The sequence below is a fragment of the Euleptes europaea genome, chromosome 15 (assembly GCF_029931775.1).
Source record: "Euleptes europaea isolate rEulEur1 chromosome 15, rEulEur1.hap1, whole genome shotgun sequence".
Taxonomy (NCBI): Eukaryota; Metazoa; Chordata; class Lepidosauria; order Squamata; family Sphaerodactylidae; genus Euleptes; species Euleptes europaea.
This window is the reverse complement of record NC_079326.1, coordinates 40,007,343-40,021,333: the sequence shown is the minus strand read 5'-3', so window position 1 is coordinate 40,021,333 and position 13,991 is coordinate 40,007,343. Positions and strand designations below refer to the sequence as shown.

The window sequence follows — 13,991 nt, the reverse complement described above, 5'->3', positions numbered from 1 at the left end:
GTGCATTTTAAGCCCTGACAAACTGATCCTAAGGTACACTACACCACAACATGGGGGGGGGGGACTGGCATCAGTTCAACACTGCAGAATGGATGTTGTGCTGGCAGGTCAGGAAGTGTGATAAACCAAGCCATCTGGTAATCACGGTCAAGGTCAGGGCAGCATTTTTGTACAGAGTACCAATTCATTTTCTGGTGAAGTATATTAAGTCTAAATACACTTTTTTCATGGTCCAAACTTCTGTTTCCATTCAGCTCAATAACTTTGTAGGCCTCTCCATTCCTCCACAGAGGGATCCATCAGGTGTCATAGCTAGGGTTGCCAGCTCCGAGTTTGGAAATACCTGGAGGTTTTTGGGTCGAGCCTGAGGAGGGCGAGGTTTGGGGAGAGGAGGGTCTTCAATGCCATAAAGTCCAATTGCCAAAGCGGCCATTTTTCTCCAAATGAAGAGATCTCTATTGGCTGGAGATCAGATGTAATAGCAGGAGATCTCCAGCTAGCACCTGGAGTTGGCATTCCTAGTTATATAGCCCATGAGACAAACATAGAATATTGGTCATAAAAACTGCCTTTCAACCAGATCTTTAGTATCTGCTTGAAGACTTTTAGAATAATAAAACTGTAGACTGTTTGGCCCAACATAAAGAAAAAATATCCTGTAATTAGAACATCCTGAACATGTACTTGTCTTCATAAACCTCCCTATTGGCACCTTATTGTATTGTTGAGCTTTGTTTACAGTTAAGGACACTTGGGGTGCTTCTGAAGGGAGTCAGAGTTCCCAATGAATATTCTGGTGCTGCTAGTGCTGGAGGATAAGAATAAACAGATGTAACAGATACAAAAATAACCTCCAATATTATATATATTGTAGAGGTTCCAGGAAAATCTGGCTGCTGGATCAACTTTGAGATCAAGTTGGGGAAGACAGCTGAAAATTTTGCCTACTGCCCTACAACGCTTTTGACATAACTCTACATGTGTCTTGTAGTTGAACAACTCAGTATCCCTGCCTTGAAGTGTAAAGGACACCATGAAAGCTGGTCTGTTGATTAGAACTCATAAGGGGAACACATAAGAACTTGCAGAGGAAGGGAAAATCCATTGTCTATACAGGTCCTCTTATCTGGCACAGTAGCCGCAAATAAAATTTATTTATTTACAGGTCCTCTTCTGATTTGCCTTTTATTCCCTTTCTGCCTTTCGCAATCGATTGTTCCCCCCCCAGTCCCCCAATAGGCCAATTTCCTCCCTGGTCACCACCCCCACCAATATCTGCTGGGTGGTGTGGGAAGAACTGCTTCAGCCCGCGGAAATGCACAGGTGGATCTAAGCCTTTGGTTGGAACGTAGTTGTAAGATCCACATTGGTAGAATTAGCATTTAGATTAGAAACACTTCTCTTTTGCTTTCTAGTTCACATGAACAATGATCACACACCCCTGTAGATAGCGCATGAGAGACTCAGAAATCAAAGACATACATGTGCAAAATGCCCGAACATTTACATGCTAGGTCAAAAAGTCTGAGGATCAGACTGTTAATTTAGCAGCACTCGTCTTGATGCCCTTTAACACACACACACACACACCACATTTAACATACTTAATTGACAAAAAAGTGAGAAATTCACAAATAGCAATGGTGGAAGATGGCTGAATTTCCCTATAGTACTGTGTTAAACTTCAACCTGCCATGTCTTGGGAAAGCTAATCATAATAAATACTAAATAGGCAGCTCGTGAGAGGGAGGGCATCTTGGTCATCTTCTGGGCATGGAGTCTGGATCATTGGGGTGGGGTGGGGAGGTAGTTGTGAATTTCCTGCAGTGTGCAGGGGGTTAGACTAGATGTCCCTGGTGGTCCCCTCCAACTCTATGATTCTATGATTCTAACTTCATATTTGCATTTTCTCAGCAGAACACTCTGAACATACTAAAACCAGTCTACTGAACAACATATTAAAAAACCCAAACAATTTATAGCATTTGTCATATTTGTTCATTTACCTGAGGCCCAGTTCCAGGCTTTAAATGGTAACCAAATACAAGCTCTAGGTTTACTACTTTCTCCTCACTTGCCTCGTTTTCACTGGCAGAGTCCTACCATAAAAATAAAGAATAAATTTTCATTTCAGTTTCAGTTCTCATTTATACCACAGTCAAGGTTATCATTTGTCATTAATCTTTTGTTGTTGTTGTTGTTGTTAGTTGTGTCTACTTCACAACTTTAAATGCCATTCTGACCCACCCCATGTCTTCATCCGAAAAGCTTTGATGAACATTTGCTGGCAGACTGCTCCGAATGCCCGTCCTGCCTCTATCTCTGCCCTTATTTTAAACAAGTAGTGCAGACAAAATTGGAGCCGGCTAATAAGGTCTGCTGGCCCAGTCTCCCTCATGATGTATAGCTGGCCAGTGTATAACTGGCCAAATAGGGGAGGAATGCAGAAAGTATAAGAACGTAAGTCGAGCCCTGCTGGATCAGACCAGTGGTCCATCAAGTTCAGCATCCTGTCTCACACAGTGGCCAACCAGTTCCGCTGGAGGTCCAACAACAGGGCATAGAGCCATACAGGTAGGGTTGCCAGCTCCGGGTTGAAAAATACCTGGAGATTTTTGGGGCGGAGCCTGAGGTGGGTGGGGTTTGGGGAGGGGAGGGACTTCAATGCCAAAGTCCAATTGCCAAAGTGGCAATTTTTCTCCAGGGGAAATGATCTGTATTGGCTGGAGATCAGTTGTAATAGCAGGAGGGAGGGACTCCCCAAACCCCGCCCTCCTCAGGCTCTGCCCCAGAAACCTCCCACTGGTGGTGAAGAGGGACCTGGCAGCCCTTGATATCACATGGGTATTGATGGTGCTGAAGATTCAATGTGAGCAAGAGTAAAGTGATGCATATTGGGACAAAAAATCCCAACTTCACATATACACTGATGGAATCTGTGCTGGCAGCGACAGACCAAGAAAGGGATCTTGGGATGGTGGTGAATAGCTCAATGAAGATGTCAACCCAGTGTGCGGCTGCTATAAAAAAGGCAAATTCCATGCTGGCCATAATTAGACGAGGAATAGAGAATAAAACTGCTGATATCATACTGCCCTTGTACAAATCTATGGTGAGACCAAACTTGGAATACTGTGTACAGTTCTGGTCACCACACCTAAAAAAGGATATTACAGAGCTTGAGAAGGTGCAGAAAAGAGCAACCAAAATGATTAGGGGGCTAGAGCCCCCTATGGGGAGCGGTTAGGACGCTTAGGGCTGTTTAGCTTGGAAAGAAGGCGGCTAAGGGGAGACATGATAGAGGTCTATAAAATTATGCATGGTTTGGAGAGAGTGGACAGGGAGAGGTTTTTCTCCCTCTCCCATAATACTAGAACATGGGGTCATCTGCTAAAGCTGGAGGGCGAGAGATTCAAAACAGATAAAAAGGAAATATTTTTTCACACAACGCATAGTTAAATTGTGGAACTCCCTGCCCCAGGATGTGGTGATGGCTGCCAGCTTGGAGGGCTTTAAGAGGGGAGTGGACATATTCATGGAGGAAAGGGGTATTCATGGCTGTTAGTTAGAATGCATACTGGTCATGCTGCATACCTATTCTCTCTAGTATCAGAGGAGCATGCCTATTACTTTGGGTGCGGTGGAACACAGGCAGCTGCTGCAGCTGTCTTGTTTGTGGGCTTCCTAGAGGCACCTGGTTGGGCCACTGTGTGAACAGACTGCTGGACTTGATGGGCCTTGGTCTGATCCAGCAGGGCCTTTCTTATGTTCTTATGTTCTTAACCAGAAGTGACACAGAAAGTAAAGAAGAGATACTTCCTATTGTGGGGATTAGTACATTTTGATCAGTGAGTTATGGTCTTCTGCTGTGGCTGGGTTTCTGTTATTGAGTTTTAATTAGCAGCTTTTAACACTTTATGCTTTATTATATTGTGTTTTGTAAGCTGCCTTAGGCAAGTTCCCTGGAGCAGCAGGATAATTAAATAAACAAACAAATAGTATTATTTAGGAGCTTTTTATTCTGCCTCTCTAAGAGTCCCGTGGGAGCAACCCTAAGCAGATCTACCTAGAAGTAAGTCTCACATTATTCAATGAGGCTTACTAACAGGAAAATGTCCTTACGATTGCAGCCTGTGTCGCTCATGATGATCTTGATAGCTATATATTCTAGCTGTGATCAACATAGGATTGCCAGGTCCCTCTTTGCCACCGGCGGGAAGTTTTTGGGGTGGAGCCTGAGGAGAGCGGGGTTTGGGGAGGGGAAGGGACTTCAATGCCATAGAGTCCAATTGCCAAAGTGGCCATTTTTTCCAGGTGAACTGATCTCTATTGGCTGGAGATCATTTGTAATAGCAGGATATCTCCAGCTAGTACCTGGAGGTTGGCAACCCTAGACCAGCATGAGTACTAACTCCCTAAATAGGTGGATTCTGAGTATCCAGGAGTGCCATCAGTGTACTCAGAAGAGGGTAAGGATGCTTAGGATGGCACTGCCATCCTCTGATTCAAAGCACACCTGAAAGAATTCTAGAATTCCAATACATAGACATCCTTGCATGGATACTGTGTGATTGCTTTCCAATTACTGGGTGCTCATTTGAGAGTCTGAAAGTTAAATTTGGATTATCACAAAGTGCAGCAATACTGGATCGATTCTATTTGAGAAGTTTGTTTAACAGCGGTCTGACAGCCAACAGAAGCAGGTTTTTATATCCAACCCATTTCTCTGACACCTGAGAGATTTTGACTGCCAAGAGTCTGATCTTCAGGTAGACTCAAGTCACTCAATTTTAATACTTGTTTATGCAGAAGAGTTTGAAGGAACGTGAAAGCTCATTAACCCGGTTGGTCTTCTGTTCTTATACAGGTCTCAAGCTTTAACATGAAAGAAGCTTATATTTGCAAGTGTAAACATTTTCTTGATATGGAACAAACCAACAATGGTACTGGATTGTGACACAGACTCATAGTCTCATTCAAAATAGTTGTTTTGTATTAGTGTGGTTCTTAGGAAGGTGGAAAATTCCAGTTGTGAATTACTGCTGTAGCACAACAGCAGCACAATATCCATGCGATGTGCAGAGGCAACCCCAGCCTGTACTGTAACATTCAGGCTGCTCAGCTAAATGCTCCTCACACACAGAAAGCTAGCATGCCAGGTATAATGCTAGGCTTAGATCCTTTCTTCCTGACATGCTAGCTTTCTAACCGGAAAGAATGGAACATTCCATTCCGTAAGCTGTCACCCACAGTTGGTTGTATTACAATTCAGGGATAGTTTCGCCATCTCAGTGAGAACTACGCCTATCTGATCCATATGTGCGAATTTCTGAGACTAATAACACAAAGCATTTCCTCCCCAAAAGTTGACTAAAAAGTTTTACTTCTTGAAATAAAAATCACATTTACCTTAATCAGGGGTGGAAAGTGAAACATATTGAGGAAATCCTGAGCTAATTTCTCGATGGCAGTCTACAAGTAAAAAAAAAGTAAATGTAATAGCAAGATGGAAAGTACAGAATAGCATATGCAGGTATTTATTCATGGTGATAAGTTAGTCAGATAATATAATATTCCCTTTGAGGCCTACCATACTGTTCTTAAGTTGTGAGGTAACAGGAAAAGAGCAACAGCTTCAATTATATCAGTATAATACACTGAGTGACAAAAGAACTAAAGCAGAAGCAGCTTAAAATTGAGATGTGAGCTGAGGGTTCATCGGTCTTGGAACACGCTTCCCCCCAACAGCAACGTTTAATGTCTGTGTTGCTAAAAGTAATGTGTGCAAAGTATCATACAGTCACTCAAGCATGTATGTGACATGGGAGACAGAGATTTAAATAAGACATTAATTTGGCCAACACAGCAGTGATTGTTTGCACTCTAGTTCACATGGACTGGTTCCTATTTTCCACTACCATCTTGAGAGTAAGGAGAGGAAGCATCTTCCTCTGTAACGTCTCAACTTTTCAAGGCCCTTCCAAACTCTATCCCACTGGTCTCTGGCTAGATATGCAGCTAACTAAAAACATTAAATATTAAAATATTAAAAAGAAACTCTGCAGAGCAGCTGCTACACATGGCTGGAACGCCGCCCAGCCCAACCGGAAAACCTCTGGCTAGATGTTATTAACCAATAAGGACATTTCTTGCTTCCTTGGAATAAAATTTCTTCCAAAGGGACTTATTAGAACTGTGACAGGGGCCTTTTGAGCTGTGGACCCATAGCATCAGCCATCTTGTGAGACCTGGCCCTTGTAGTCCATGGACATATGATACAGTGACAAAGAAGTAATTCACAATGGGTAGCCGTATTAGTCTGTCACTAGCAGTAGAAAAGAGTAGGAGTCCAGTAGCACCTTGAAGACTAACAAAATTTCTGGCAGGGTATGAGCTTTCGTGAGCCACAGCTCACTTCAGACAAGAGATAATCGTCCACTGATGAGGCCTAGGGAAACTCGACTTGGGGATGAACCCCACAAGGCATACTTCCTGGGAGCCCACTTCTCTCCGCCCACTTTAGGTCCCAGGGAACTTGTGTCATGTCAGCTCCAACCAGGAATGCACCTGTGCACTTCTGTTGACTGTCAGGAAGACTTCCTGGTAGTTTGAGGGCAGCATAGAATTTCAACTCTTCCCTTGGCCATCTTGGAGTTTCGTGCTAAGATGGAGATGTTTTGACTGCCCAATATTTTTTCTACAAGTTTGGAGGGGGTCTCTGACATCACTGGATACTCTCCACTACCCTGTTCACTCCCCCGTTTAGTTTCCCCATGATATCTCTACATCACACATCCATGTTATAAACAGAAAGACTAACGAGGGTCTGTGGGTCAGTGGCCGATCATCTGCTTTGTACGCAGAAAGTCTCAGATTAGTCTCCGACATCTCTAGTCAACAGGTAACAGGCGTTGTAAAAGACTTCTCTCTGAGACCCTGGAAAGCTGTTGCCAGTCAGAATAGAGAAGACTGGCCTTAATAGATTAATGGTCCAACTCTGTATAAGTCAGCTTCATGTGTTCTTGTGTGCGTTCAGCATGCAATAAACATGATGTTAGAATAATCTTTGGGAGATGAATTTCTGAATTCCTACGCTACAGAAAAGTGCAAAATATAGAGATGTACGCCCGGAAAGACGCAGCAATACTTTAGTACACTTGAGGAACCTCTTCAACGGAGAGCATTTATGCTAGCTCAACTCAATTCCTTTCCATCTAAGGTTTTATACGGGAGATTTACTAAGACTCCCTTTAACAAGAGGGTATGTCCATGCGGAACGGGCCAGCCAGACACCCTACATCACATTATCTTAGATTGTCGTTTACATAAAGAACCCTGTAAAAAATGTATATTACCCTTAACCAGCAAACGGATGGCCCCTTATAGAACATCCACTTGGCGATTCTTGTTGAACGACATTACAACTGATGTCACGGTGAAGGTGGCGGAGTTTTTGGCAGAAGTTGTTAAGGTTAAGATTCAAACTTAATTTTAATATAGATATGTATTATCTGTTTATCTCTGATCTTGTGACCATCAATATTATGCCAATAAAGGTTATCTGATTCTGATTCTAGAAATGTATGGATTTGTTGTCACTAAGAAAAGTTTGACAAGCTTGATCAATATGTTATATAACTTTACTCTATTTCGCTTTCATTTCTTTTTTGCAGGTTGGAGATCTTTTTGCCATCAGTGGTCTTTTATTATTTTAATGCACAACATGGGGTAACTCTTTTAAACTGCTCTGTTATCATACAAGGTTTACTGTTCAGATACCTTCAAATGAATGATGTGGCCTTTAGAAACAATCCCCATGTCCTTCAAATCATCTTCTTCCAGAAGAAGTAATCGTTTGCCTGTGATGTGATGTTCTTTAAACAAATTGGCATATACATTCATCTCACCAGACGTATCACCTTAAGGTAACAAGAAATTGTTCAAAAATCCATAGAAATGGTCACTGAAAAGTCAACTTTGTGATAAACACCTTAAGAACATTACCTTTTTTAACAAGCTGTTGCATCCAACAGTACTGTGAAGAGAAAACACAGCAATTTTAAAAAGCAATTTGTCGCCATGAGTCGGCTGTGACTTGACGGCACTTTACACACACACACAGGTTGCATATAGGTAACATCAAATATGAAAACATGAGATGTACAAATTACAATTCTCTAACTTTGGAGAAGTGAACGGGAATTATTCATTTCAGGATTAAATTAGTTTTGCATTGAGATCAGGAATTATATAGATGTTAGGGCAAAATCTGGCTCACTAAGGAGTATTCGCTCCCCATATTCATTCTTCTACTGGCTGCCAATTAAGAGGCAAGAGAGATGTGAGGACTGAAGACAAAATATAGGGGTACTGGATTTACATGACAGGAGCTCCTGACATGTGATTTGTTCCTAAAATAGCCATTGGAGGGGGGATTCATATGGATTAGGTCCATGGAAATTCAGAATTCAGTTTAACACTTTTTCTTCCAGTCCATTTTCCCAATAAAAATGCCCCCAGACTACTTTAAGGACTCACTGGGGAACAAAAGAGAAGTGCCCTATGCTTTACAGGGAAAATGGTTTTGGATTAGAGAATTGGAGCATCAATATTATGCCAATAAAGATCATCTTATTCTGATTAGGGAATTGGTCCAGGGGATGGCGATGAAGAGTTAACCCTCCCTCTTGTCATAATCCGAAATAGGTCCCCCACGGCTGCTTTGCAAGGTCAAATGGCACATCAAGATTTGCCGTCATGAAACTCCCATGTTGCATGTGGTTTGGTTCCAAGTGACAGCTATGACAGGATTTAGTGGCAGAGCTTTGGCCCCCCCACCCTCCAATCCAACTTCCTGAAAAAAACATAGTTGATCAGGTCACTATAGTGATTCCTATCAAACTCATAAAGAGAACATACTATTCACACGCTTCGTGCAAGCCATCCTTTAAGTGGGTTTGAAGACCATGACCTTCATTTTTATTTCAAAAACCGAGGCTGGTATAAAAGGATAGAACTTAATAAGAAGAAGAGTTGGTTTTTATATGCCAACTTTCTCTACCACTTAAGGAAGAATCAACCTGGCTTACAATCGCCTTCCCTTCCTCTCCCCACAACAGACACCCTGTGAGGTAGGTGAAGCTGAGAGTGTGACTAGCCCAGGGTCACCCAGCTGGCTTCATGTGTAAGAGTGGGGAAACCAACCTGGTTCATCGGATTACCATCAGCCACTCATGTGGAGGAGCAGGGGAATCAAACCCGGTTCCCTAGATCAGAGTCCACCGCTCCAAACCACCGCTCTTAACCTCTACACCACGCTGGCTTAAGGTACTAATTTTCCAATGCATTTGAGTATTTTACACAATAGTTGGCCATTTAATCTAAAATCTACTATTCTTGTACAGGGATTGTTCCTACTGGTTTTCAGTCACCTTCACCCCTGACTCTGCAACAGCTTTTACTTTTGCCAGAATTCCACAGGAAGGGGAAGTACTTAAAACAGTCTTGGGGGGGAGTAAACAGCTCCAGAAGGGTTAAGTACCCCTCCTTCCTGACCCTTTGCTGTGGCCATGTATCCCCCGTCTGCATTGCAGCTTTTGAGCAAACGTTTTGCTTTGTGATATGATGCTTAGCTTAATAGGGTGGCATAGTTAAAAGGAGGCTTCTTCACTAACAGAAAAAGGGATTAGTATAATTAATGAGAGGATTCTTACCACGTCTTCTTCAGTCCATGCAACAATATCAAAGGAAGGCAGCAACTGTAAGAAACAGGATCTTAAAAGTGCATCGTTCCTTGTCCTGTCACATTTTACTTAGACAGCTGATCCTATCCCGTCCTTCCTCCAAAGAATTCAGGGCAGTGTACATGGTCCTCCATTTTATCCTCACAACAATCCTGTGAGGTAGGTTAGGCTGAGAGTGTGGTGACTGGCCCAAGATCACTCAGTAAATTTCATGGAAAAGCAGGGGTTTGAATCTGGGTCTCCCAGTTCCTAGCTTGACCCTCTAACCACTACACCACACTGGCTCTATACCACAAGTGATCCACCTTTTCCATGAGCACTTACTGTACCAAAGAATATGTGAATGGCTGATGATGGAACAGATATGATGGTGACTCTATTAAAAGTATCAGTTCATATCAACACTTCATTCCAATGGCCTTAGTATTCACCTCCCTTCGCCCCTACATCCCCCTCCCTCCAGAAATATTTTCTATACTTGGTTTATTGAAGCGGTTGATTCCAGAAGAGCACAACATCAGCATTCCATTAAAGGCTTCCAGACGGCTACCAATTGCAGGAATGGGAAAATTAACAACTCTAAGGTATTTAAGTCTGTTTACAGAAGATATGTCTTATGTGAACAACTGCGACGTTTAAACCTTTTGGTTCTCAAAACCTTTCAGTTCTCAGTCTTTATTATTTATTTATAACATTTATTTATAGTATGCCACCTCTTCAGAGTCCCGCTCAAGGTGGCTTACAATTAAAAACCACAGTATAAAAATCAAGCCATTAAAAATACATAAGCGGCATAAAGAACGACCCATAAAGCAAAAGCAGAACATTTTAAAAGCTGATAAGACAAAACCCCTGATTGAAAGCCTGGGTAAAAAGATGTGCTTTGGCCTGGTGCCTTAAAGAAAGTGAGCCTCAAGGGGGAAAGTGCGAGGTGCCACCATACAAAATACCGTCTCTAGTCACCTCCTGCCTCACCCCTGAAGGTGGGGGCACAGAGAGAAGGGTTTGAGAGGCAAATCTTAACTGATGGGCTGGATAAAATGGGAGGACATGGTCTTTCAGGCACCCTGGCCCCAAACTGTTTGGGGCCTTAAAGGTAAGAACCAGCACCCTGATTTGTGCTTGGAAACAGATGGGTACCCAGGGCAGATCTTTCAGTGCAGGGGTAATACGATACCTATAACCAATCCCTGACAGTAGCCTGTGTGCCACATATTGGACCAACTGAAGTTTTGAACCATAGGCCTCCAATTGAAGGCAAGGAACTATTAGCATCCTCGAGCTACGAACCTGCTCCCTCGTGGAATGCAACCCCCTCCAGGCCAGGCTGACTCTGCAATCCCCAAGCAGCTTCTCCATTGGCCAATGGCAGCACTTCAGGCTTGTCTAGATTCAGCTTCAGTTTATTGGCCCTCACTCATCCCATTACCTTCTGTGGGCACCTATTCAGGATTTCCACAGAAACACCTGGCTTAGTTGTTAAAGAGAAATAGAGCTGGGTGTCATCTGCACATTGGTGGCAACTCACACCAAATCCCAGGATGACCTCCCAGTGGTTTCACGCGGATGTAAAATAGCTTGAGATAAAAGTCCATTCATAACCTAGAAAAGCTTCACTAGACAGCATCGGGCAGACACAATGGTAGCACCAAAGTAAGCAGAAGCAAGGAGTCCAAATGAATACTATCCATGATGCATACCTATTCTCTCTAGTATCAGAGGAGCATGCCCATTATATTTGGAACATAGGCAGGAAGCTGCTGCAGTCGTCTTGTTTGTGAGCTTCCTAGAGGCACCTGGTTGGCCACTGTGTGAATAGACGGTGGGACTTGATGGGCTTTGGTCTGATACAGCATGGCTTTTTATGTTCTTAAGGAGAAAACAGAGCCTCACAACTCTGCAAGTGCTTCAGGGGCCACTTAGCACAGCAGCAATAATGACCAGTGTGCAAGCCACCCTTTAAATGGGTTTGAAGTGGTGGTTTGGAGTGGTGGACTCTAATCTTCGTTTTCATCTTTCAAAAACTGAGGCTGGTGTAAAAGGATAGAACGTAAGAAGAAGAAGAGTTGGTTTTTATATGCCGACTTTCTCTACCACTTAAGTAAGAATCAAACCGGCTTACAATCACCTTCCCTTCCTCTCCCCACAACAGGTGAGGTAGGTGAGGCTGAGAGAGCTGTGACTAGCCCAAGGTCACTCAGCTAGCTTCATGTGCAGGAGTGGGGAAACAATCCAGTTCACCAGATTAGCATCCACCGCTCATGTGGAGGAGTGGGGAATCAAACCCAGTTCTCCAGATTAGAGTCCACCACTCCAAACCACCACACCACGCTGGCTCTTGAATATGGTGGTGTCACCATTTGCTGTGTATTCTGGGACACAGCCCGGGTTGGGGACAGCTAATATAGACGCACCACAAGCCTCCCCCAATAAATGCTAAAATATTTATGCAAGACCACAAGTGTTTGTTTTTTTACTGTCAAAATGTTTATTGTAAAGTCAGAGATGGAAATAAAGAGAAAAGGAAAACTGTTTGCAACCAAATGAAAAGTATGACACTAAATGGGAAAAAAACCCCTCTATTACATTGCAAGTTATTCTCTTAAGAACTAGAAAAGCAAACCCATGATGTGGATAAAGCAAGACATCACATAGTTAAGTGCCATAAGGAAGGGAAAAAAAGACTTACTATCAAAGGTCTTGCCATGCAAGAGTGTAACATTTTACATTCCATACAAATTAAATATTTTGTTTACACACTGCAGTAGATTTGGCACAGAGTTCACGCCGCACAGCAGTTTTTAGAAAAAGAGAGGCTGAACTTTTCTAAACACTGTGAAAATACTCTCCATTTACATTTCATACATGTCTGGCATACAAATAATATTGTTTCCTTATTAGTCAGTACAAAACATTTCAACAGTGCAAAGGCAAAGCAAAAAAAAAAGTGTGCGAAATCAGACTTCAATACAGAGGCATTTCAGTTTTCTGAACACAACGTACAAATGTTTACTGTAGTTGCCGTCTGTGGTAATTCGGAAACCATTCCACGCCTATCAAGAAAACTTGAGGCAGACTTTGCAAGTGTCGGTTAAACTTGAAAAGAAAAAGGGACTCCCCCCGCAAAAAAAAGTTTTTACAGCAGATTAATGGAAACAATTGCTGTCATATCTTATCCATTTGTTTTATTAAAACCACAGTTGGGAAAAGGTACTGTAGTTATGTGCTGAGAACCCTTCAAGGGACAGCTTCTGTAAGAGTGAATGGATGAAATGGTTAGTTAGGGTCACAGGCCCCTACTCCCTCATGTCCCGTGGAGAAATCTCCACCCGCTACAACTTTTGAATTTCCTTTCCGTTCTCCTGGAGGAAGGAGATTGTTCAGGCTGCCAGAGAGCAACCGCTCAAATAAATCTCCATTTACTCATTACTTTACCCTTGTGGCAAAGGCTGTACATGAACCTAAGACTCATCACCAGGTTGCGATTTCCATTAAGGATATACAGAGTGAATAAGCCTGTAGTTCCTTGCAGAACGCACTTTAGTAACTTCTGCCCCAGTGTGGTTTTTGGTGTTTGTAGTACTTCAAGAGCTTACAAAACCCACTGGACTAGAGACTACAGGAAGACAGAAAAGTGAGTGTGTAGATAAAGACAAATCCACTAATTTCAGGTTCCTACAAACTACTGCCTGTACACCCAGCATCACAGAACCACCTGGTTACAGAACGTTGCACATTGTGATATCAGAAGTGAGGCTCCTCAAACATTGTGCTTTACTAGCTTATAAATACTGAGGTGAATAATTTTTACTACAGTACGATAACAAAAACAACCACTCACTTTAAAACAGTAAATGAAATGTGGGCCGAACAGCTGATTTGCAACCTAAAGTGGTACAAGTAACCAAAACAACCACTCACTTTAAAACAGTAAACGAAATGTGTGCCGAACAGCTGATTTGCAACCTAAAGTGGTACAAGTAACCAAAACAACCACTCACTTTAAAACAGTAAATGAAATGTGTGCCGAACACACATTTGCAACCTAAAGTGGTACAAGTAACCAGCACATCTTTTCAGGTCAAGCACTGTACATGTTTGCAGAACAGGACACAGATCATTCTGCCAATCAAGCACACCGACAGCACCATCCCGTAAGCCAAGGGTCTCCAACTTGGTGAGCATAGGTACCATGATGCCTGCCAACACCCTTCCTGGCACCTGCCAAGTGTTTTTAGAAAGTAGGTG

General features: G+C 42.7%; 1 protein-coding gene across 1 annotated transcript in view; it reads right to left on the bottom strand.

Annotated features, from left to right (window-relative positions):
* The window catches only part of MAP3K20 (mitogen-activated protein kinase kinase kinase 20), a 107,642-nt gene that overhangs the window by 13,227 nt on the left and 80,424 nt on the right, over positions 1-13,991 (bottom strand). Inside the window, exons 11-15 of the mRNA XM_056861460.1 lie at positions 9,714-9,758; positions 8,005-8,035; positions 7,780-7,919; positions 5,410-5,472; positions 2,007-2,099 (exon numbers count right to left, since the gene is read on the bottom strand). Of these exons, the coding sequence (XP_056717438.1) occupies positions 2,007-2,099; positions 5,410-5,472; positions 7,780-7,919; positions 8,005-8,035; positions 9,714-9,758 (372 nt within the window). The remainder of the gene's footprint in view (positions 1-2,006; positions 2,100-5,409; positions 5,473-7,779; positions 7,920-8,004; positions 8,036-9,713; positions 9,759-13,991) is intronic.